The 25,832-nt window shown below is 45.3% G+C and overlaps 1 protein-coding gene across 1 annotated transcript in view; it reads right to left on the reverse strand.

Annotated features, from left to right (window-relative positions):
- rnd2 (Rho family GTPase 2) overlaps nt 1-25,832 on the reverse strand; it is a 58,560-nt gene that overhangs the window by 15,996 nt on the left and 16,732 nt on the right. Inside the window, exon 3 of the mRNA XM_064315068.1 lies at nt 1,435-1,544. Coding sequence (XP_064171138.1) covers nt 1,435-1,544 — 110 coding nt within the window. The remainder of the gene's footprint in view (nt 1-1,434; nt 1,545-25,832) is intronic.

Genomic DNA, 25,832 nt, shown 5'->3' on the forward strand with positions numbered 1-25,832 from the left:
GTCTAACGTGGCCGAACACTAAGCAAAACACCGTGCAGGAGGATCAGCTGACAGACAATTATCACAAAGCAGCGATAACAAGAGACTAACAAAAACTTTACGTAGCCTAAATATTTAGGCGTCCATGTTACTCACAGTTATCAAACTGAACAGCGCTATCAAAAAAAAACCATGCAAGTCAAACGACTCTCTCCTTTTCCCAGCTCAATTGGCCCAGCTGGACGAAACAGCTGATACAAATCCAGAGTGATTAAACCAATCAGTGGCGCTACCATTCAACTCTATTGTGGGCTTCCCCGATCCTATCTAACCAAATAAAAAAAATAAAAAATCCTAACTCAGTAAACTAGTCTTCAGTGATTTTCTGCGCTCGGGGCGACTTTGAACACTAAACTCGTGAGCACTATCAGCAGACCAAAACAATCAAGTGACAAGCCCCTTGGACCCGCCCGGCGGCTAAACTAACCGGGCTAAGAACAGAAATTTTAAAACTCCAAAGGGTAAAATCCCGGACGAGCTCCCATTTATGTTACGGCTGCTCTCAAACCCCCGCAAACATAACAAAGCCAAAACCAAGGCTTCCTGTGTTCCTGTGTGCCTGTGCATGTGTGCATGTGTGTGTGCTCTTGTGTAATACATGTGCACGTGTACATGTGTACATGTGCGTTTAAGTGTGTGTGCGTGTGTGTGTGCGCGTTTGCGTGTGTAGTGTGTGTGCGTGTGTGCATGCGTGTGCGTGTGTGTGTGTACGTGTGTGTATGCGCGCATATGTAGTGTGTGTAGCGTGTGTGCGCGTGTGTGTTTGTGTGTGCGTGTGTACATGTGTGTGTGTGTGCGTGTGTGCCTGTGTAATGTGTGTGTGTGTGTGTGTGTGTGTACGTGTGTGAGTGTGCGTGTGTGTGTGTGTGTGTGCGTGTACGTGTACGTGTGTGTGTGTGTGCCTGTGTGAGTGTGCGTGTGTGTGTGCGTGTGTGTGTGTGTGTGTGTGCGTGTGTGTGTGTGTACATGTGCGTTTAAGTGTGTGCGCGTGTGTAGTGTGTGTGCACGTGTGCATGTGCGTGCGTGTGTGTGTGTGTGTGCTTGTGCGTGTGCGTGATTGTGCGTGTGCGTGTGTGTGTGTGCGTGTGCGCGTGCGTGCGTGTGCATGTGTGTGTGTGCGTGTGTGCGTGTGTGTGTAGTGTGTGTGCGTGTGTGTGATTGCGTGTGCGTGATTGCGTGTGTGCGTGATTGCGTGTGTGTGAGTGTGTGTAGTGTGTGTGTGTGTGTGTGTACGCGTGTGTGAGTGTGCGTGTGTGTGCGTGTGCATGTGTGTGTGTGCGTGTGTGCGTGTGTGTAGTGTGTGTGCGTGTGTGTGATTGCGTGCGCGTGTGTGTGCTTGTGTGTGTGCGCGTGTGCGTGATTGCGTGTGTGTGTGTGCGTGTAGTGTGAGAGTACCTTCTTGAGCACGCTGTCCAGGGTCTCGGGGCGGCTGATGTCGAAGCAGATGAGCACAGCGTCAGAGTCGGGGTACGCCAGCGGCCGCACGTTATCGTAGTATGAGGATCCTGCAGAGACAGACACCATCTTTAGCAGCCAGCTCCCGCTCTCTGACAGCACTGCGCACAGCCCACTGACCGCACAACGCACTGGCCGCACAACGCACTGACTGCACAGCACACTGACTCTGCACAGCCCACTGACTCTGCACATCACACTGACTGCACAGCCCACTGACTCTACACAGCCCACTGATTCTACACAGCCCACTGACTGCACAGCCCACTGACTCTACACAACCCACTGATTCTACAAAGCCCACTGACTGCACAACGCACTGACTCTACACAACCCACTGATTCTACAAAGCCCACTGACTGCACAACGCACTGACTCTACACAACCCACTGATTCTACAAAGCCCACTGACTGCACAACGCACTGACTCTACACAGCCCACTGACTGCACAACACACTGACTCTGCACAGCCCACTGACTGCACACAGCCCAGTCACTCTGCACATCACAAGCTCATTTAAAAGGCTCATTCAGACCCCTGTGTGCCCCGCTCTTACAGATACAGTGTAAAGGTCTTCAGCTCTTTTCTGGAGGGCAGAGCAGGGGGTGGGTCAGCTCTTCCGGGGTCAGCTCGGCCGGGCTCAGGCCCAGTTCAAGCCCATCTATCCACTGTTCAGCTAAAATATCAGCTCCGCTTCAGTTCCAAACCCATACCCCTAAATGTGTGCCGCAATCTGGGGGGGCTCTTCCTCCCCACCCCCTGAGTGTTTTTCTCCCCACTGGGGAGCATTCACCTTGTTCTCCTGTTCCTCAGTAGCAAAGTGTCTTTGTGACAGCGTTTCTGTGAAGAGCGCTGTACTCATAAAAGTGAATTGAATTCAACTTCATTTATGGACGCACAGCTCCTACACAGTAACATGTACAGTGTTAAGACGCACAGCTCCTACACAGTAATATGTCCAGTGTTAAGATGCACAGCTCCTACACAGTAATATGTCCAGTTTTAAGACGCACAGCTCCTACACAGTAATATGTCCAGTTTTAAGACGCACAGCTCCTACACAGTAATATGTCCAGTGTTAAGACGCACAGCTCCTACACAGTAACATGTACAGTGTTAATACCATATGTGCTCTGGACGAGTTGACTGAACACTGAACATGTTACTGTGCATGGGGCTGGGCTGTTCCTGGAGGAAGTGGAACCTGTCGTAGAAACTTTAGCAGAAGAGTTTGGGTAATCCCTCAGAGGGGGGAGGGCTCACGCTGACCTTTTCCCCCGCAGTTAAAGAAAGAACCCTTCGGCACAATCAGCACACGTATCGATCCGAGGGGGATTAGTCCCACAAGAAGAGCAAAGGGGTGAGAATTCACCGTGTTATCAGACGGGGCGCTGGGAAAGGCACAGACAGCCATTTAACCAGGGCAATGCACCCAATCCAAAATGGAGGCACACAAGATTTTTAGAGATACCTTCACTGAGAAGCCGAGGATCTAAAAAATCCATTCACAATAAGCTATGGCAAAAAGTAATGAAAGTCTTAAAAGATTAAAGTGTGAAGTGTAGATTAAAAGGTTTTTCTCAGAAAGACTGTCAAACATGGATAAGCATTTCCCTCCTACACACATGCACATACACGCACACACTCAGACACATATAGACACACACACATAGGACCACACACACACACATGCACATACATGCACACACTCAGACACATATATACACACACACATAGGAACACACACACATACACACGTGCACACACACACACACACATGCACATACACGCACACACTCAGACACAGACACATATATACACACACACATAGGACCACACACACACATATATTTACATACACACATGCGCACACACACACATTCAGACACACATACACAGGCACACACACATCATAGGGACACTGTATTTTCCACATTTTGTGAGGAAATGATGGTCTGTCTCCACCTCCTAAATATTACACAGAGATACAACCTGTCCTCTCTCTGGGCAGCCAGGTCTGCCGGTCTCAATGGCCAGGTTGTGATCACTGAGTCTCTCTCTCCCTTTCTCTCCCTCTCTCCCTCACCCTCACTCTCCCTCTCCCTCTCTCTCTCTCTCCCTCTCTCTCTCTCTCTCCTCCTCCCCCCTCTCCCTCCCCTCCTTCTCTCCCTCTCTCTCTCCTCCTCTCTCCTCCTCTCTCTCTCTCCTCTCTCTCTCTCTCTCTCTCTCTCTCTCTTCCTCTCTCTCTCCTCTCTCTCTCTCTCTCTCCCTCTCTCTCTCTCTCTCTCCCTCTCTCTCTCTCTCTCTCTCTCTCTCTCTCTCTCTCTCTCTCTCTCTCTCTCTCTCTCTCCCTCTCTCTCTCTCTCTCCTCCCTCTCTCTCCCTTCTCTCTCTGTCTCTCTCTCGTCTCTCTCTCTCTCCCTCTCTCTCTCCCCCTCTCTCTCCCTCTCTCTCCCTCTCTCTGTCTTTCTCTCATGATTGGCTGAGTAAATAAGGATGACTCACAGCACTGGTGCCGTGCCGCTTGGCAAGCGTAACCAGCACCATCCTCCTCTGCTCACTTCTGTTTATCTCACTGAGCGCTGCGCTATGGATGTACACAAACCCCCCCCCCCACCCCCCCCCCCCCCCCCCCACACACACACCTTTCGTTTGTGGCAGAGACAGTCAGAGCTCTGACGCAGGCTCAGCCTCTGAGGGCCACCCGCGCCAGCTGCAGCAGCTGTTTCCATTACAGGCATCTGTCACCGCGGCAACCTTGCGCGAACCTGTCGCACGGCTGTGGGAGATGACACGCGTCACCCGCACCCCCCGGTTCCCCCCCGGTTCTGTCTGGTTACGCACACTGACTGGGGTGCACAGTTCGGTAAGGCCGGTGCGTGTACGGGTTACGGGTTTCGTTCCGATCAATTATTCATGCTTCGGTTTCTAAACCTCTGTATACACCAGCACTGGTTTGTCCCATTATCACTCCACCAAAGATATGCTTCCAGTCTGCAGCTGTAGCTTATGACTCCATAAAAAATGTCAGATCCAATAGATGATTGGCCTCATGAAACAGTTAAGAGCAGAAGCTGGCATCCAATCACAAGCAAACTGAGACTTTGTTGTACACCCCTGGTAAATGTGACCGGTCTTATTAAAAACAGCTCATCAAGGTCCCTGGTTGGTCCATGCACATCAAAGTCTGTTTGAGGAAGAACCAGAGATAACTGCTGAAAGGGGATTTTGATGAAAAATGATGTTAAATTCAACCACTTACCCAGAGAGAATCTTTACAGAAGCATTTGAGCCCAACTCCCTAAACACTGCACTGCTGCCAGATCAACAGGCAGCACAGCTGATCAGACCCAGCTGATGAGCAGCAGCACAGCTGATCAAACCCAGCTGATGAGCAGCAGCACAGCTGATCAGACCCAGCTGATGAGCAGCAGCACAGCTGATCAGACCCAGCTGATGAGCAGCAGCTTGATCAGCCCAGCTGATGAGCCAGCACAGCTGATCAGACCCAGCTGATGAGCAGCAGCACAGTGTCAGACCAGCTGATGAGCAGCAGCTGATCATCGTGAGAGCACACCACTTCGACGCGTGGGCTCCTAGACCCTGTGAGCACCTGTCAGGGGCCTCCTTCACCATGGTCCTCCTTCAACGTGGGCCTCCTTCACCATGGCCTCCTTCACCGTGGTCCTCCTTCAACGTGGGCCTCCTTCACCTTGGCCTCCTTCACCGTGGTCCTCCTTCATCGTAGGCCTCTTCACCATGGCCTCCTTCACTGTAGGCTCCTTCGCCGTGGGCTCCCTCACCGTGGGCTCCTTCGCCGTGGGGCTCCTTCGCCGTGGGGCTGCTTCGCCATGGGCTCCTTCGCCGTGGGCTCCTTCGCCGTGGGCTCCTTCGCCGTGGGGCTCCTTCGCCGTGGGGCTCCTTCACCGTGGGGCTGCTTCGCCTGCGTTCCCCGGCTCAGCCCTCAGCAGCATCTCCGTGGCGGTAGCCGAGGATGTGTGCCGCGCGTCCCCCAGTGACCCGGCAGATCTCGACCTCGCTCCTTAACAACACCGCGGCGAAGCAACAGCGATGAAAGACACGCGGTTCAGCGATTAAACGCTCGGCCACAGCAGCCGCTGACCCCTCTCTTTCAATCGCTTTTTCTTCTCTTTAAATCACTTTTTCTTCTCTTTCAATCGCTTTTTCTTCTCTTTCAGCTGTGGATTTCCAGGCGGGAGACACAGAGAACATTTCTGTAAGTCTTTTCACACTGCACACGCTGCGCGTATAAATCCTCCTCCCTAATGTAGTTACTCAGGCCGGGAGCCGCTGCCTCGCACTGCTCATAACAGCCCGTATTTCAATGGCCGCATGCCTTTGAGAGCGCAGCACATTGTTTATGAAACACAATATACCAGGGCTGCACCATCCCCAGGTCCTTTCTGAACAGCCAGTGTGTGGAAAACCAGCTTTCAGATCACTCAGGACCCTGAAAGACTCTGAAATGAATGATGGCCCTTCACTGTCTCTCACTTCCATCTACCCGTTCTTTTAATAGAAGTATTTGAAATTTCTGTATATTTCTGTATGGCTTTATAGTGAAAGGTGTGCACTGGTAATTTGCTCTTGCACACAGTGCAAAATGGTTTTATCGTATGTTAGAGACAGGTGGCTGAATAAAAAACATCTTCATGGCAACCCACTCCTTTTTATTCTGGAAGTTTACTAATCTGGATCTAGTGACTAAAGATATTCCCAATTTTAGAGAGGGAGAAAATGTTTGATAATTTCATGGTCAGATGTGTCAGCTGCAGTCTACAACATTAGCAAGCTGCAATTCCAACAGGACCATACGCAACTTTTGCCTTCAGATTACAGAAACGTTTTGAAGAAGGGCACCCATGTTCCCTCATGCTAGCATTGCTGAGCAGCCAAAATAGAACTTAAAACCACTGCTTTGACTCCTAGTTCTGCATACCTCTAACCAGACTGGGATCAAATGGGAAAAAGTGCTGAAATATGGACAATTTATTCTGGCTTCTGTGATAAGTCATTAAAAAATATATATATTAAAAATTAATATTGCACATACTTTGTCTTTTGCTGGCTGAGCAGCACCAGGGAAGTGTATTCTTATAAACTAGATTTGCATACACTTATTCAAAATGGCCACCGTCTGTCAGAACACACACACGATACAGCAAACATCATCACATTTAATGGAGCACAATCGTAAAAAAATGACCCCAGTCAAATCATGCAGCAGGTATCTACTAACCAACTAGCAGGCTCACTGTGGGATGCAATCAAACGACGGAATGGGCCCAGTATAATGGTCTAAATAAGGTTCTAATTAATGGATTGACTGGCGTTTAAAAACCTGGAAAACATGGTTAATATAATTTCCCCTTTTCTTTCATTGAGGTAAGGCAAACTTCCAAGGAAAATCTTTTGCTGGCATTAGATTTTATGGTAATGTGATGTTATACTGTTCGGCATACTCATACTGTACCCATTCAATCATTTCTTTATGATTGGGCCTCGTTAAATGGAATGACATTAGCAGAGTCGGGTGCATAAGAAGTGTTTAGGCCGAATGGGTGGGGGCACTGTAGACCCAAGGGGGCTGACGCAATGCTGCCCAGTGCCCACGCTGTTCAGGAGCAGTGGACTGTCACAGCCAATCAAACGGCTGATTTTCAGACCCTCTGGTTGGACAATGCTGAAGGAGCCTTGTCTGTCAGCACTAGAGGGGGCTCCATGGAACTACCAGGTCAGTATTCACTTCTTCAGGTCTCATGGCAGTAAATCGTCATACTGCATGTGCACGTCTGCGTGTGCACGTCTGCGTGTGCACGTCTGCGTGTGCACGTCTGCGTGTGCACGTCTGCGTGAGCACGTCTGCGTGTGCCCACGTTTCCACTGCGCTACTGACAGCTCCAGTGATGTGGGGTCAGGGCAAACGTGCTAGCAATGCCTGCCCTGTGAAAATCCAGACAGACAACAAAGCTGTGCATGACTGCTCATCAACCTATATTTTCATATGTGTTCTGTGCGGTGGGAACCTTCTTTGGTCATATAACGAGCAGCACCTTGCAGTGAGATAAGTGGTTTGGAAGGCAGTGGGTACGGCTCAGCCTTAATTTCTGTGCCTTTCAATCAGCCATTCCCCTTCAATCAGGTTTATCCCTGCTAGCATGCATGTGCAGCATTATCTGTGTGAGAAGAGGTGAGGGGAGGGGAGCAGGGGAGGTGAGGGGAGGGGGGCAGGGGAGGTGGGGTGAGGGGAGGTGAGGGGAGGGGGGCAGGGGAGGTGGGGTGAGGGGAGGTTGAGAGGGGAGAGGAGAGGAGGGGAGGCGAGGGGAGAAAGTGAAAGCCGCTTTGTCTGGTGACAGCACTGCCCATCCTGGCAGTACGTGCCTGCTATCGGGCCTCTATCACCTGGTGCATGACCCATATCACTGGGGCCTAACTCTCACAAGTGAAGCCAGCTTATCTCTCTGAGAGTCCAGTATGGTAGCGACGTGTGTAGGTCTAATGCCCAGCTACAGTGCCATGAAAAGTATTAGCTCCCTTTCTGATTTCCTCTATTATTGCATACGTGTCACTCTGAATGGTTTCAGATCTTTAGACAAATGTAATATAAAACAAAGGGAAACGGAGTAAACGCAAAACACATTTAAAAATGTATTATTTCATGTCTGTAATTATAAAGGTTATCAAACACCCATATCACCCAAGTGGGTAAATAATTGCCCACTTATTTACTTAATCAACCAATTAACCTAACCACAAACCACAAAGTTTCTACATGAACAATATGCCACAATCAAAAGAAATCTGCTGAAATATATCAGTCTAGAAAGGGTTATAAAATCATTTCTAAGGCTCTGGGACCCCACTGAACCACAATGAGAGCCATTATCTTCAAATGGAGAACACTTGGAACTGTGGTGAATCTTCCCAGAAATGGCCAACCAGCCAAAATGACTCTAAGAGCACAGCAACAAGTCATCCAGGAAGTTACAAATCAGCCTGAAAAAACATCCAAAGCACGGCAGGCCTTTCTAGGCTCAGGTGTATATAGCGACGTGGCCAAAATTGGATTCATGCGAGAATCGCAAGGCAGAAACCACTGCTAACCAAGACAAACATCAATGGTCATCTCATATTTGCAAAAAAAGCACCTGGATGATCCCTTTTGGGATAATGTTCTATGAACAGATGCGTCAAAAGTGGAACTTTTTGGACGATACGGTCCGATTATGTGTGACATAAAGCAAATACAGTATTTCACAGTAAGAACATCATACCAACAGTCAAACATGGTGATGGTAGTGTGATGGAGAATACTTTACTGCCTCGGGACCTGGATAAATTGCGATCATTGAAGGAACTATCAATTCTGTTCTGTACCAGAAAATTCTTAAGGAGAATGTCTGGTCATCTGTCCTTTTCGCTGAAGCTCAATGCTGGGTTATGCAGTAAGACAATGATCCAAAACACAAAAGCAAGTCCACATCTGGATGGCTGAAAAGAAACATTAAAGTCTTGAAGTGGCCTATTAAATGTCCTAACTTGAACCCAATAGTGATGCTGTGGCAGGACCTGAAACAGGAGTCTGTGCTCAAAAACCTACTAATTTGACTGAATTAAAGCAGTTCTATAAGGAAGATATATTTTGTCCAGCGATGTTAATGACTGATATAAAATTATAGGAAGGCTTTGGTTGCAGTTATCACTGCTAAAGTTGTTGCAACCAGTTATTAAGTTTAAGGGGGCAATTCCCTTTTTCACATGAGTGATACGGGGGTTTGAGAACGTTTCATAATGAAATAAATGAAACAATAATTTTTAAATGTGTTTTGTGTACACTCAGGTTCCCTTCGTATAATATTGCATTTTGTCTGGAGGTCATGAAAGTATTAAGTGTGACAAATATGCAATAATAGAGGAAATCAGGAAGGGGGCAAATACTATTTCACAGCACCCCAAAACGTGTCTGACTCCCCAGCGGAAGGGAGAAAGGGCACAGCCCCCTCCCTCACACTAAACCGCTGGCCACCAGGAAGCAGAGCTCTGCCAGGGGTCTTCTGGCCAGGTCTCAAACTCAAACACACAGGCCCAGCGGCCTTCTCCCCGTGCCAGCCTTACGCCTGCACCTTCAAACCCACCACTCTGGCGCCCCCCCCTTTCCCCCCACCCCCTCTTTAAGGGAAGGCTTGTGATTGGCTCCGCAGCATGCCTGTGACAGCCTGGGTACTCTTTAAAATGTATCACACAACTGTAGCCTAGGGGGAGAAGCCAAAACCTCCTGTGAAATGGAGAGGGAGGCTGAGAAGCTGGCCAGAAAAGAAATGAATTAAAACAGATGGGTGCAGAGCAGAAGGGAGGGGTGGGCCGAGTGAAAGAAAAGAAAGAGAGTGGCTTAGGCAAAGGCACACAAACAATCCCTCTATAAAACAGAAGATAAGAGGACAGGTTGCACAACCTTCCCAGTGGGGGGCTATGGGCTCTTTACAGGCTGAAACTGCGCAGACCAGCCGCAGGAGAAGGCAGACTTATCGGCATGCTGCAGAGCTGGGGCCGACTCACAGCTCTGGATCCCATTCCAAATCCATTCATGAAGAGGAAGTGGAATTTGAATTTGAAATGGAATTACAAGAAGTGCAATTTCATTTAAATTAAAAAAAAAATTCTACCCACTTATGAGGCATTGAAAGTAGTTCGTTTATGCGAATATGTCTCGATCTATATAGCAGTTTCTCCAATATAAATTAAGCCATAGGGACACTTGATCGAATAAACGAAGTCAGAATTACAGGTAACAAAACCCCTCAGTCAAATTTTATCTGAATATGGATGAGAGCTTTCAATTCTGATTTTGTTAAATTATTGCAATAATGTAACTCCTTTTCAGGACTTCCTTAACATCACTGTTAATCAAATCATTCCAAGTATGTACAGCAGGGTGAAGGACAACGGGACTGAATTTAGATTTAAAATAACAAAATAAGATTTAATTAAATTCATTTTAATCTAACAAAATCAGAATTGAAAGCTCTGAAATCATACAGAAATGTGATTATATTGTGATAAAGCCAGATGATAAAGGGGCACTATAGTAATTCCGAATCGGGATGCTTATGTTAAAGAATGACTAAACCAATTGAATGATAGGCTAGACATTGCTACTACAAATTACACGATGACCCCACATTGGATTTTAAAACTGAAATTGAGATCGGGAGGATTTTCTGATTAAAAATTCTCAAGACCATCAGTGTTTTACATACTGCCCAACATTCACAAGTCATTAAGCAGTCCAATGGGCTGGCCCATTATTTCTGGAATTGGATTATTATCACAACCAATATTCCTCCCAATTTAGAGATTTCCACATACTTTCTCCAGTGAAACATTTGCCTTCATACTAAAATGATGCCAATGACTTTTTGAATCGTCTTAATTAGGTGAACAATTTAACTGAGGTAACATTTATTGTGAGCCGGGATGTGTCTAATCTGTATACCAATATTCCACATAATGGGGGATTAGATAGTTTGAGATACTACCTTTCCCAGAGCACAACCGAAATATCCACTGATTATTTGTTGAACTTGCACACAATTACTGTTCATTTCCTGCGGAGCATTACATGCAAAAACAAGGCACAGCAATGGGTAGTAATATGGCCTCTTCTTATGCAAATTTATTCATTGGTAGATTAGAAGAGATTGGGAAGGCAGGTATGCCATCCAGCCAAGTTACGCCTTGGGGGGGGGGGGCGGGTTCGGCATGCCCCATACCTATACAGCACAGAGGGTTTGGCATTTTTCCACAGTTCCACAGACTCTCAGCCCATAAAAACATTCATTTCTGTACCTTTCAACAGATAAAATTCACAAACAACGCCACACGTCCCCACACTGAAGCCCCAAACTAAGGTGATTTGGCATTTTCTCCTTCTTCCACTTCATCTTTTTCCTGCCTGATTACATCATCACAAATGGTCCAGGCCCACAAATAATATGTCTCCCTATTGTACATTTAAGGTACATCAGCCAATAAAAACATCAGATGCACACGTAAAATTACATGTACACTAATTTAAAACAGCAAAACATTCACATATATATTTCTTCTTCACTAGTAGCTGACCAGATAGCACGTCTGCCTGCGACACTTGGATTTGTGACAGCCCAGGTTTGAGCCCCCCTCAGACTCATGAAAACCTCTCAATCATTACATTGCCTTCCTGGGTTACTACAAATTAAACATATAAACTATTGCTTTTGCATCTGTATAATCTTTGTGGTAAACTCGTTCATATTTCTGAAATACAAATATAATACACCCACACTTGAGACAGTTCCGCTTTTGGCATTTTTACCGTGTTTAACGTTAGCTACCTTGCTAACGACACGGCAGACTGACTGTATAACAGTACACAAGGCTGTCAAATTAAACGCTATAATCAGCGTTGCACTTTGGTCCAATTCAGAACTGATCCCAATCCTGCTCATGCATGCGCCATCAAAGACCTTGTTAGTGTACAACCACAGACAACTACAGATAACATTTAAACCATTAAGGACTGGCCCAAAAGCATCACCACCAGTAATCAAGAACAGTAATCAGGAACACCTGCTCTCAAAAGGCCTACCAGAAATCTCATGACTTCTGTCTAGTGAAACCAGTTCCATGCTTTTATTTTCTGGTTCTGCACACAAATGATTAAAGTAATGCGCTCATGTAACATAAATATTAAGGGCGTTACAAAAATGTACGTACTATGCACATTTCAGAATACAACTAAATAGCATCTCTTTCAGTAAAAATTTCATTCAGAATTTTCTTCAACATCAAAGTGAACACCTTACCCCCTGGAGATTCATGACTACAACAAAGGCATCACTTCTCCGGATTTAAAAAAAAAGATCTAGCAGTCTGTAAGACAAACTGTGCAGAAAAGAAATGAATGCACTTACTCATCCAGGACAGAAGCACAGGAGCCTTAATAAGCATTGCACAGCCTGCCACCCAAACTGCCTCACTTCCCAAAGCACCGAGCACACGTCTGTGTTTTATGGCTTTTAGAAACAAGAACGAATGTAACAGAAGTTCAGGGCAGATCAAATAAAGTATAGTCATCTCAGAACGTACAGTCCGTACATCACGGACAACTCTGCAGGGTCTGCAGTGGCGCAGAACAAAAGGTCATGGAATTCAGAGAGTGGGGGGGGGGGGAATTCAGGGAGTGGGTAGAATTCAGAGTGGGGGGGAGAATTCAGAGAGGGGATAATTCAGAGGGAGGAGGAGAATTCAGAGACAGGGGGAGAATTCAGAGAGAGGGTGAGAATTCAGAAAAAGGGGAGAATTCAGAGAGAGGAGAATTAAGATAGGGGGCAGAATTCAGAGAGAGGGGTTTGGAGAGAGGAGGAGAATTCAGAGAGAGAGGGATAATTAAGAGAGGGTGAGAATTCAGAGGGAGGCGGAGAATTCAGATAGAAGGGAGAAATTCAGATAAAGGATGATAATTCAGAGAGAGGGGTAAAAATCCAGAGAGATGATGAGAATTCAGAGAGAGGGTCAGAATTCAGAGACAGGGTGGATAATTCAGAGAGAGGATGAGAATTCAGAGAGCAAGGGGAAAATCCAGAGAGAGGATGAGAATTCTGAGAGAGGGGGGAGAATTCAGAAAGATCAGGAGAATTCAGAGAGAGGGGGAGAATTCAGAGAGAGGGGAAGAATTCAGAGAAAGGGGGGAGAATTCAGAGAAAGGGGGAAAATTCAGAGAGAGAATGATAATTCAGAGCAGGGGGGAGAATTCAGAAACAGGAGGAGAATTCAGAGAGCAAGGAGAAAATTCAGAGAGAGGAGGAGAATTCCAAGAGAGGGGGGAGAATTCAGAGAGAGAAGAAGAATTCAGAGAAAGGGGGAAAATTCAGAGAGAGAATGATAATTCAGAGAGAGGGGGAGAATTCAGAAAGAGGAGGAAAATTCAGAGATCAGGGGAGAATTCAGAAAGAGGAGGGAAATTCAGAGAGAGAATGATCATCCAGATAAAGGGGAGAATTCAGAGAGAAGAGGATAATACAGAAAGAGGGGGAAAATTCAGAAAGAGGAGGAAAATTCAGAGAAAGGGGGAGAATTCAGAGAGAGGACAGGAATTCAGAGAGGAGGATAATTCAGAGTGGGGAAGAATCCAGAGAGAGCGGGGAGAACTCCGAGAGAGGGGGGGAATTCAGAGAGAGGGGAAAATTCAGAGAAAGGAGGAGAATTCAGAGAGAGGGGAGAATTCAGAGAGCGGGTGGAATTCAAAGAGAGAAGGATAATTCAGAGAGAGGGGAAGAATTCAGAGAGGGGGAGAAATCAGAGAAAGGAGGAGAATTCAGAGAGAGGGGAGAATTCAGAGAAAGGAGGAGAATTCAGAGAGCGGGGGGAATTCAAAGAGAGAAGGATAATTCAGAGAGAGGGGAAGAATTCAGAGAGGGGGAGAAATCAGAGAAAGGGGGAGAAATTCAGAGAGATGATATATTTCAGAGAGAGGGGTGATAATTCAGAGAGAGAAGGCGAATTCAGACAGAGGGGGCTGAAATCAGAGAGGAGGAGAATTCAGAGAAAGGGGGAGAATTCAGAGAGAGGGTGGATAATTCAAAGTGAGGAGGATAATTCAGAGGGAGGGAAAGAATTCAGAGAGTGGGGGGAGAATTCTGAGAGTGTGGGAGAATGCAGAGAGAGGGGGAGATGGATCTAGAGAATGTGTCTCGGCAAACAGCCTTTTTACCACCGACCCTCCGGAGCCTGAGTGCCAGACAGGACCAGCCCAATCAGAGATCACAGCTCCCTGATGCCAAGGGCCTGTATAAAGTACTTAACACAATGCAGTTAATGTCAGATTACTAATTATTACTCACTTTAGCCAGCCAGCAGCCTAAGATTAGGGCAAAGGGGGCTTATTGCAGCGGGCGCTAAGGTGATGCTCTGGAATTTTCGCATTTTCAGCATCTCAGAGGGGGCAGATATCTCACAATTATCACTGGTTCCAAGGCTCCAGAGATTCTTTCATGCATCATGACTGACTTTACTGCTCCCTTCAGGGAGTTTTGATGAGGCATAATCAAGTTAAAGTCATAACTACCAATATAACCACAACAAGACATAAAATATAAATACAAAAAGACCCAATACAAACATAACAAGGGTTATACCAACAATGTCAAATGCACTGAGACAGTATACCCTGGGAGACCTACCTACCATTCCTGTTAATGCGCTATGGTAGTGAAAAGGGGCCTACCTACTGCTCCTGCCAATGTGCTATGGTAGGGAAAAGCGGCCTACCTACTACTCCTGCTAATGTGCTATGGTAGTGAAAAGGGGCCTACCTACCACTCCTGCTAATGTGCTATGGTAGGGAAAAGCGGCCTACCTACTGCTCCTGCTAATGTGCTATGGTAGTGAAAAGGGGCCTACCTACCACTCCTGCTAATGTGCTATGGTAGTGAAAAGGGGCCTACCTACTTCTCCTGCTAATGTGCTATGGTAGTGAAAAGGGGCCTACCTACCATTCCTGTTAATGCGCTATGGTAGTGAAAAGGGGCCTACCTACTGCTCCTGCTAATGTGCTATGGTAGTGAAAAGGGGACTATCTACTGCTCTTGCTAATGTGCTATGGTAGTGAAAAGGGGCCTACCTACTTCTCCTGCTAATGTGCTATGGTAGTGAAAAGGGGCCTACCTACTTCTCCTGCTAATGTCCTATGGTAGTGAAAAGGGGCCTACCTACTTCTCCTGCTAATGTGCTATGGTAGTGAAAAGGGGCCTACCTAACTGCTCCTGCTAATGTGCTATGGTAGTGAAAAGGGGCCTACCTACTTCTCCTGCTAATGTCCTATGGTAGTGAAAAGGGGCCTACCTACTGCTCCTGCTAATGTGCTATGGTAGTGAAAAGGGGCCTACCTACTGCTCCTGCTAATGTGCTATGGTAGTGAAAAGGGGCCTACCTACTGCTCCTGCTAATGTGCTATGGTAGTGAAAAGGGGCCTACCTACTGCTCCTGCTAATGTGCTATGGTAGTGAAAAGGGACCAACCTACTGCTCCTGCTAATGTGCTATGGTAGAGAAAAGTGACTTTTCATATCACTTATCTGGCGTGACACTCGCGCTTTCAGCCATAATCTTACACTCTCACATGCCTGAAATCTCACGGGAGATCTACGTGATGTCATCACAGAGCTGCCCCGCCCCACCCCCATCTCCCCCCAGCATCTGTAACCCTGCTCCACGACCCTGTAGTCACAATATGTCCCCTCGTCTGCAATCATAATCCGCCCCCCGACGCTCCTGCCCCCTGGTCCGTGATCGCGCTCCCAGCCCCCATCCCCCCCAGCACATGCCCTACAGACACTCTGTGCACTGCCTCACACACCACACAGTCTCAGACTGAAAACCATTCCAGCCAGCTGTCCAAAGTTGGCAACCCTGATATAATTTCAAAGAAATATTGAATAGGGTACAAAAGTCAGCTAGTCTTCCTGCGCCCAATATCAGTCCTCTAACATAGAGCTGCATGCTGATTACCAAGTTTAGCGGGTCTTTATAGACCCCTGCCTTGATGGAAACAATCAGGACACATTAAACACACTGTGATACCTAGAGCTTGACGTCTAGGGACAGAGCACTTAGCGATCTATACCTGATCAGGAGGAGGGGGAATTGAACTCCAGGTGGGTGTACCCTGGAGAGAGGTACTTCACCTGAATAAGTCAATGCGTAAATAAATAACCCACTGTCCTGGCCCATATGCTCAACCCCAGTACCCGCTGACTTAGTCACAACAGTACCTTTTATCGATACTGGAAACGTAATGACATTGCCTGATTACATTTTCTGCTTTAAGGGAAAAGAATTTCAACACATATTTTCAACAATCTTCATTGATCAACAATTTCATTGCTGGGGGCTCAACTTGCACGGACCCATCCTGCACTGGGCAATACCACAGTGTCACCCTCTCCATCTGGAATCTCGGAGTGGCACTGGACAACTGACTGTCTGAATTACTACCTATTTCCTGGTCTCCCTACCTCCTCCATCAGACCTCTGCAGCTCACCCAGAATGCTGCTGATCGCCTGATCAACAGCCTCCCCAGACTCAGCCATGTCACTTCCCTTTTCATCTCCCTCCACTGGCTACCTATATCAGCACACATAAAATTCTAAATATTCATAAAATTTCACGTCACTCCCTTGCTGAGGTCACTCCACTGGCTACCGGTCACCACCAGGATCAGGTAAAAGGCCTGACCCTCACCTACACTGCAGCCAACAGGACAGCCCCTGCCTCCTTACAGGACATGATTCAATCCTACATGCCAGCTCGACCACTCCGCTCTGCTGCAGCAGGGCAACTTGCACTCCCTCCCATCTGGGTGAATGGTTCTCGCTCATCGTTACTACAGAGCTTCTCCCCCCTAGCTCGCCAGTGGTGGAACAAACTCCCTGTTCCTCTACGGACCACTCAGTCATTGCCCATCTTCTGCCGTGGTCTTAAGACGCATCTCTACAGACTATACCTGGAATAACTATCACCACACTGCGGGGCAGTGCCAATCTGGGATCACTTATCACTTGTAGCCTTCTACCTTATTCTTGTACCACTGTCATGTTACACATGTACCTCCATCCAGCACTTATATTGCACTTGTATCGTTATCCTGATGTAGCTCATTGTTATACCTCCTAGTTCGACTTAACATTACTTTCTGACCAAGCCTATGCTTACTGTGTGAACTGGACTTAATGTGTTCATGGCTATGAATAACTGTTACATAATGAGTATTGTACTTTTTCGGACCTGTGTTTTGTAGTTGTTCCAATGACCTTCAGTACGCACTTACAAGTAGTTAGATAAAAGCGTCTGCCAAATAAATGTAATGTAATGTCAAAACCTTGGTGCTAGCTTATCAAGCAGCTAAAGGGACAGCTCTGTTAAATCTTCAGAAGACCACCAAACCCTACACCCCTGCTACCTCTGGGCACCAAGTCCCTCTATCCACATGCCTGCACAGTCTTTACGGGCTCCTGGTAGTGGAATGAGCTTCCCACTGCAGTCAGGACGGCAGAAACCCTGGCCATCATCAGTGGTGGGGAAAAGAGAGAGAAGATGCTATTTGTGGTGTGTTTTTGTCAATCACGTAAAAGCTGCAAGGCCTTGCTGCTGATTGGCTCTTTCATAAACACCTAACAGATACTGTAATAGAGGTGGCATGTTTTCTGGAAGCATTTCACAAGGCCCCTAAAGTTTGGATGTTTGCTACCGCATCAGGTATAATTAAAGAGAAAAAGATGAAAAGAAAGGAAATACACCACATGGAAGATGCAATGACCATTATTGCTTTCAACAGTTATTGCTGTGGTATATCACCTACCCTTCTATTCCATTCCAGCTCAGCCTACTGTGACCTCTGCGTTGCAGTGAATATAGCTGAAAGGGTTAAAATGGTTCTTGTGGTTGAGTTAGAAAGGTGCTCATGTCCGTGGTGGAGGCACGGCTCCTCATTACGTTCCATCACACCTGAGCATGCCTGATTAACACTCAGATACAACCATGAACTGCCTCATACACTTCAACCGATGCTAACGTGAGATTAGAAATATGGACCACACAACACGACTACAGGCAAGAAGAAGCACACAGCCTGCCTCAATGCCCTTCCACTTCAATTCAGTGGCTTTTCCCAATAACGAGTCACCACAGAACGCACAGACCGACACCAGAGTAACAAAGTAGAAAAAATAAATAGAAATAAAATTAATTTCTCCCGTTCGCCATTTACACCCAATGTACAACCACTGAGGGTACAACTTTGAGCTTGGGATGTCTGTCTTTGCTGTTTTTAAAATGGCTAAATAAGCAGGCTCTATGGACTGAAATGTGCCATTGGCTTTCTAAATATGAAGCTTTCATCTTCCTAAATGTGAGGTGAGGACATTTCACAGACACAAACATCCTAATTCAGTCCAGCATGCCCCCTGTCAGTCCTCTCCTGTGAAATGTATATTTATCTGCTTCTGTTTCACAGGCCATGGGCTTTTTTTCTCCTCAAAGAGCAGTTAAACATTTTGGGTTACGACAGCCGTATCGTAGCAACACAGAGAGACTAAAGGACTCCTTTGTGTGGTCCTGAATAGAGGGGGCTGGGAGGGAGTCAGAAAGTGGGGTGCCAAAAGCTGTATTAGGGAGGAGGTATAAAGGGAGAGAAGGATGGAGATTTGGACTCTTGCCCCAGTTTCCAGAACTTTCTGTCGGCATCAAGTCCCAAAGCAGGAATGTGTTTCCACAGGCCTTGAGGACTCCAGCTTCTGCGTGTCATTAATTATAAAAGGGTAAAAACAAAAGTGGGCGGAAAGAAAAGAAAATCGGGCAGCTGAGCGGCTCCTCCCATTAGGGGAGCAGTGTGCCCCATGATTGGGTATCAAATCCTGACCCTTCCATTGGCCATTGCTTTTCTCATAGGGAAGGAAGGTTTAGTTGCTGGGACTGTCCACATCTCAATGCACGAGAGCAACACCTCTTGGGGTTTGGATGAAGGCTGTTCATCTGATTGGCTCTGCATGTGTTCAACATAATCTTGAGTTCTATAGTTACATTATGAACCCAGATACCATTAGGGTGTTTGCAGTGTCATATGACTCGCATGCTCCTGAAGACTGGATTTGATCCATAAAGAGGTTTAACGGCAGACAGAATTACCAGGTTATTAATGATTCAAAAAGATTGTGCTCTTTCGCAAGCCTGTCCCCCAGTTAAGCCTCAATATGACTCATGTGGGCTACAGTACGTTGGAATAGAGCTACAGAGGGACTTTGAGATATGCATACATCAGGACTGAAGGTCAATTATCACTTTGGAATTGCCACAACTTAGAAAATCTAAAAACAACAATTTTAAGAATGGGAATCCTTTATTTATTGGAACGTTTACTTTTGTGTATCCTAATTTATAATTATGATACTCTCACTTTTATGAACCACAACAAGAGGAAAATCCAGGTTCAGTAAGTAAAAGTCCCCAGTATATTGTTCCAATCACCTGGATTTGCTAATTAGCACAGTTCTTCAGCCAGGAGGTTTCTGGTTCCACTAATTAGTGAAATCAGCTGGCTGATTTCATGGGTGGAAGAAACACATGACAGGACTTTTACTGTCTGACCCCTGGACTTTCCACCTCTGCTATAAACCTTAGTTTAAAGTGGCCAACAATCAATCCATTGGTAATCAGGTTCATATTACAGCATTCATTCTTTGTTTCTAAAGCTTGCATTCTTCTTTGGTCTCTTTTGCAAACTATTTTGTTTGAGCACTTTTGACACTGTTGATTCTCCCACATTCTATTATTTAGCAAGACATACCCCTTTGGCAAATTCTGATACTATTTAAAAAATCTTATGAATGGAAAGTGCAGCCGATTTTAGATTTATGCAGGCTATTTTCCATTAGTGATAATAATGAGCATGATCATGTGTATTTGCGTATGCCATTTCATACCAGTTTTGACTGACCGGCCAGTCTGTAACTCTGTTTCTCCCAGTTTATGCTGTGCTTTAACCTGGAAAGACAGTAGCCTATATCATACTCTCGTGTGCACCTTAGACTACTGAACTGAAAGTAGGACAGTGTCCTCCCCTCTGATGAAAAATCATTTGCAGTGAAACTAAGTTTTTTTTTTTGCTGACTTGTGGAAAATTGTAGAGACACAACACCAAAGTGCTGTATGTTGACTTTCCCCATTACATTACTTTACCATCAATGCTATTTTTCTGTGCCCAATCCCAATGCCTGCTAAGAGAAAGAACCATTACCAAGTATTGACACAAATGCTTTTTTTAAAAGGAGACATTCAGTGCCTTCAAACAGTATGGTAATGATAGAGCAACACAAAAACATCTCTTTCTGTAAAATTGTAAAACATATAAGCATGTAAATACAATAAATAAAAGCTGATTATCTGTACTTTTGTCTCATTTTCTTCTTTTGATCTCCAAGTATATAGCTAAAATAACACATTTCACTCTACCTACTCTTCCATACTTTGAGGGCACTGTAAAATTAGAATAACGTTTGGCGAAAATGCTGTAGAATTTCTGCAATGTTGCTCTAAAGCAGGGGTGTCCAGTCTTATCCGGAAAGGGCCAGTGTGGCTGCAGGTGTTTGCTTTAGCCCAGCACTACATCATGTGATTTAACTGTTTAACTAATCATGGTATTCAATCAAGACCTTGATCAGAAGAATCAGGTGTCTTATTGCTGGGCTACAACAAAAACTGGATACCCTGATCAGAGCTGTCATGTGTGCATTACCTACAGCCCAAAGAGCAGTCACATCTGGAAACCCTGATCAGAGCTGTCCTGAGTGTGTTAGCTACAGCCCAAAGAGCAGTCACATCTGGAAACCCTGATCAGAGCTGTCCTGTGTGTGTTAGCTACAGCCCAAAGAGCAGTTACATCTGGAAACCCTGATCAGAGCTGTCCTGTGTGTGTTAGCTACAGCCCAAAGAGCAGTCACATCTGGATATCCTGATCAGAGCTGTCCTGTGTGTGTTAGCTACAGCCCAAAGAGCAGTCACATCTGGATACCCTGATCAGAGCTGGTAACAGGGCGGTGCTGAGCTGGAGGTTATATGGGGACAGGAAACAGAGGAACATGTCCTAGAATTCTGCGGTTAACGTTAAAAACAGCCGATGTCTGCCTGTCTGAGTTGTTATACTGAGATCTGACAGGACAATCTCTGTTCTATTCCGATCCAAACATCTGTTTTAATTATACTGTCAACCCTTCCAGTCTGAGCAGTAACATAACTTCACAGAAAGCAGAGCTGAATTGCTACAAAATACGTGTCATATTTGAAAACTCTGCCTGATGCTCATCTCATAACAGTGTGACAGTGTCAGAAACAGTCTTAATAATTTATCATCCTTATTTCAAATGAATAAAATCTGCGGTGGCTTAACATCCATCTTGCTATCTGATCAAAACCAATGCCTTAGCTTATTTCAAATAACTGATGTCCCTCTCTTTGGATTCTACACTAATTTTGTCTTCACTAATATACCCAGCAGGTGAAGACTCTGTAAATGCAGGCAGCTAAATGGAGGACTGCACTCAAATGTAGAGGACCCGGCCGTGCTCTAAGCAACTGGCTCTGTGGCGAAGCTGCTCGTCCCATCACTCCCCCAGGGTACGGTCTCTCTATCACGGGGCTGGCTGTGAGCGGGGCACGGAGGAAAGGGCAGAACACCCAGCATCCTCTTGGTCTTTCACAGTTCGCTTTCAACCCTGTACCCTCTCACACTTACAAACCACGTGTTTAAAAACCACTTGTGAACACCCAACATGTGAGGAGATTAAATATAACATTAACTATAAAAATAATTTCACTTATGAGAGTGGGAAAATAGCCAATGCTATTTCACATGCTTTGTTTCCACATGAAAACGGTATTTCACTTTTCTGTGCTTGAACATGCAGTACACTGAAGCACATGTACGCGCAATAGAACTCCAATGTTTCTAGTGCAATGCTCTCAGAGCTGTAGAACTCTAAGGCTCCTGTCCATGAGATTCTTAATGTTCACATGGTCTCCCTCTATCCCATCCCATCCCATTCCATCCAGGAAGAACTGATTTTACAAAAGGTGCATCGTCCAGTCCAGCCTCTGAGTAATTTCAGCAGAGGAGAGATGCACAACCAACCAATGGGGAAGATCCTGCAGCCTTCTGCACCTTCCACTGTTGCATTGTGGGATATGTAGTGCTGCTGATACACAGCTTGGCCCCAATCAGGAATGATGAGTCCTTTTGGAGTAACAGACATGGCAAAAATAGTCATACTGGTGTGCATTGTGAACACTCACTGTTTGATTGGTCTTACATGAATCAAAGCCTGTGCTGCTTAATTTTCTTTATGATTGATAATCAAGAGCGAAGCAGCTAACAGATTAGCCTGTCAGAACACAGGATGTGAAGGGAGGTGACAGAGGAGAACTCTGGAAGGCAGTTTGGCTGGCTATGACACCAGCTGGGCTCTAGGAGCTTTTAGGATGTTGACCAGAAACAGACAGGATGACCCATATTCAACTGTACAGAGCAGCCAGCCAGCCAGCCTAGCCTGGCAGTGAGTGTGTAAGCTGATGCATCCAAATTTGTGTGGACAAACACTTAATTATGCCCATTAGGGAGACTGAGCAGCTTCTGTTGTGCGTGTGTGTGTGTCTGTGTCTGGGTGTGTGTGTGCGTGTTGCCACAGAATATAGGCTAGAGGCGACCTAATCTACAATGAAGAGAGTCAGAGGAGAAAGCTCTACCATGAAGCTCTAAGAGTCATCATGTTTGAGTTTTTCTGGCATGGAAAATGATGGCGGTGAGTAGATAAATAGGTATTTAAAGTCTAGATGAATTCTTCAGGTAAAATACACCAGTATAAGCTGTGGTCCCAGATAGCAAGCGACTCCAGACTGGATCTGCGCAGGCTGTGCTAACTTCAGGCCAGAATTAGCTCAGATCCGGCCTGTAGTTGCTTTATATCTGGGATAAAACACAGCAAGTTGTTAGTTAGTTCGTTAGCGTTAAAATAAGTTTCTAGGTACAGGAAATGAGAGCATTATTAAAAATTAAATACTATCAGCTGATTTCTCGTCACCACAATGTGATCTACCCCAGATTATTAACACATGCTAGGTATGCTAGCGCTGTTTATTGTTGTTAATAGATCTAGCTCCAGCAATACTGTAGCTACTTAGCCACAACTTTCTTTTAAATTCATGCACTTTTCTTATACCTGGTGTGGAAGACAATGAAGCTGAATGTTCTGTTCAACGTGAATTGATCAGGTTTGCGTTTTACATATAAGTATAAAACGGAGCATTGTATTAGTTAGCTACCATGTAGGCCACCAGGTCAGTTCCAGTTAGTTACTGCAAAATTGCAGTTGACTAGCCACAAAATGCATTTATACCCTTGCGTGTAACCCAAAAGTCAGATAGTTGTACTTTGTACTGTCTTAGTTTGCTATCTGGGTTAGATTATTTTAAGTACCAAGTCAGCAAGATGCATCACAAAACTAGTTAGCTACCTAGCTAGCTATCATGACATGAGATTTGCTTCTACCAGTCAGCCTGCTACACATGAATGTTCATTGTGTGGTTAGCTTAAGTTTTTGTAATTTCCTCCAAAAGCTAATACATACTTGCTGGTTGACTATTTGGTAATTCATTAAAAATGACAATTTATTTATTTTCCTTAATTCTGCATTGATAAATTGATGCGGCGAGAGATGATCAATCTCTGGGACTAATTGTTACTGATAACCATATCAGCCCCAACTGTAAAATTAAAAAAGTTTAATGGAAGGAAAACCCCACTTATGCCTCTTTGAGACATATCCCCCGGCGAGGAGGTGACAACAATTATGGAGATGGTGACTGGCCTTGGAGGAATAAGGTTAGAATTTTATTTAAACATTGTTTGTCGGGCTACAACACATTTTAATGTTTTCCCTGCTCTAACACAGCTTATTGAAAGGTTGGAGAAAATTTAAATAAATAAATGAATGCTTTGTAAGTACTGAAAGCAGCTTATTCCATGCGGGTCAAAACATAAATCAAAAAACACTTGGATCAGGTGTTGTGACTGTTGTTATGCCTTTAATGTAAGTTTTACTACAGTACATATTGTAGTACCATGAGGACTTCAGGTCCGTGTTACACTTTTGTAGGTAGGCTACATTATGTAACAAAGAAAATTCAGTAAGTAGCTACACAATAACAATGTGTCATTGCAATGCTCATTATACTATAGGTATACAAATTGCACTGTAATAAGGGCACTGTAAAGTGTTACTTACTGTTCCACTGTTTATATTTCATAATTATATTTTTAGGATATGTTCACCATTTATTATTTTGTTCTTGTAGTTGATGAGGGAGTGGTCTCTGACAGACGCTCCATCAGTAGCAACTGCTAGGACGACTATGTTCCTGACTCCGGTGAGAGGAGAGCATGTATTGGGGAGATATTACCAAGAGGACAAAAAGGCAAGCTTGAGAGAACTATGGATGAGAATCTCTTCCCTGATCTTGAGAGTTCTTGTGCTAAAGAAACTGACAAATCTGAAGTACCAGGCCAAAACAAACTGATTTCTGTCCAAGCATTTTCCAAGAAATCCAACGGTGCTAGACTGTACAATAAGCGACAGTTTTGCATTTTTTGCAAGAAATCATTATCAAAAATAGCAAGGCATTTTGAGCAAGTTCACAGAAAGAGCCTGATGTTGCAAAAGCTAACGCTTCCAAAAGGGTCTAGTGAGTGGAAAGAGGAAAGCAACACTAGAATATCTCAGAAACAGAGGAAATTTTGCTCATGACATTGTAGATTTTCAGAGTGGAAGTGGAGCTCTGCTTCCCTACAACAAACCACACAGTTTCAGATTCTAAAGACTTCTTACACTGCACGCATTGTCAAGGCCTGGTCTCCAGGAGGTTTTTGCGGCGCCACATGAAACACTGCAGATGTAAACCCAGCGGTAAATCAACCAATCCAGGAAAGAGCAGGGTGCAGTCCCTGTCTGCTTTTGCAGGTTCTGTGCCCCATGGCGTTAGTACCGGATTGTGGAAGCTGTTGAATGTCATGATGCAAGATGAGGTTCTGCAGGCAATTAAAACTGACGCATACATCATTAAGTTGGGAGAGCATTTTTACAACAAGATGGGCTCAGATCCTAGCAAACACGAGTATGTCCGTCAAAAACTAAGAGAAGTTGGAAGATTGTTGCTATAAGCCAAGAAAGATACTCTGCTGCGCAAAATGGAAGATTTTATCAACCCGTCAAACGTTATGCACATTGTAACTGCTGTTAGTGGTTATGTTGAGGAGAAATACACATTCCGGACTCCATCCCTTGCAATGAAGCTTGGCCACAGTTTGCAGAAAATGCCAGGCTGGTGTTATTACAAGCAATGGAGGATGGTGATGATGGGAAGGCACACAATTTCAAAGAGATGTACCAGTCAAGGTGGAATGAAGTGGTATCAGCAAATGTCCTCAAAACGAGAAGATAAGTGGAATGCCCCGCAAATTCCTCCCTTCACTGAAGATGTGAAAAGCCTCCACTTGTTATCTAGACAAAAAACAAGATGAGTCTCATCACAGCCTTTCGGTAGAGGCCTCTTCTAAGAACTGGACATCTCTTACGAAGGTGATCCTCACTCAGATTATTCTCTTTAATCGAAGAAGAGAAGGTGAAGCTTCTAAGATGCTGCAGTCCACGTTTGTTTCTACAGACACAACGGATCT

Source organism: Anguilla rostrata, chromosome 17 (genome assembly GCF_018555375.3).
Source record: "Anguilla rostrata isolate EN2019 chromosome 17, ASM1855537v3, whole genome shotgun sequence".
In the NCBI taxonomy this organism is placed as follows: Eukaryota; Metazoa; Chordata; class Actinopteri; order Anguilliformes; family Anguillidae; genus Anguilla; species Anguilla rostrata.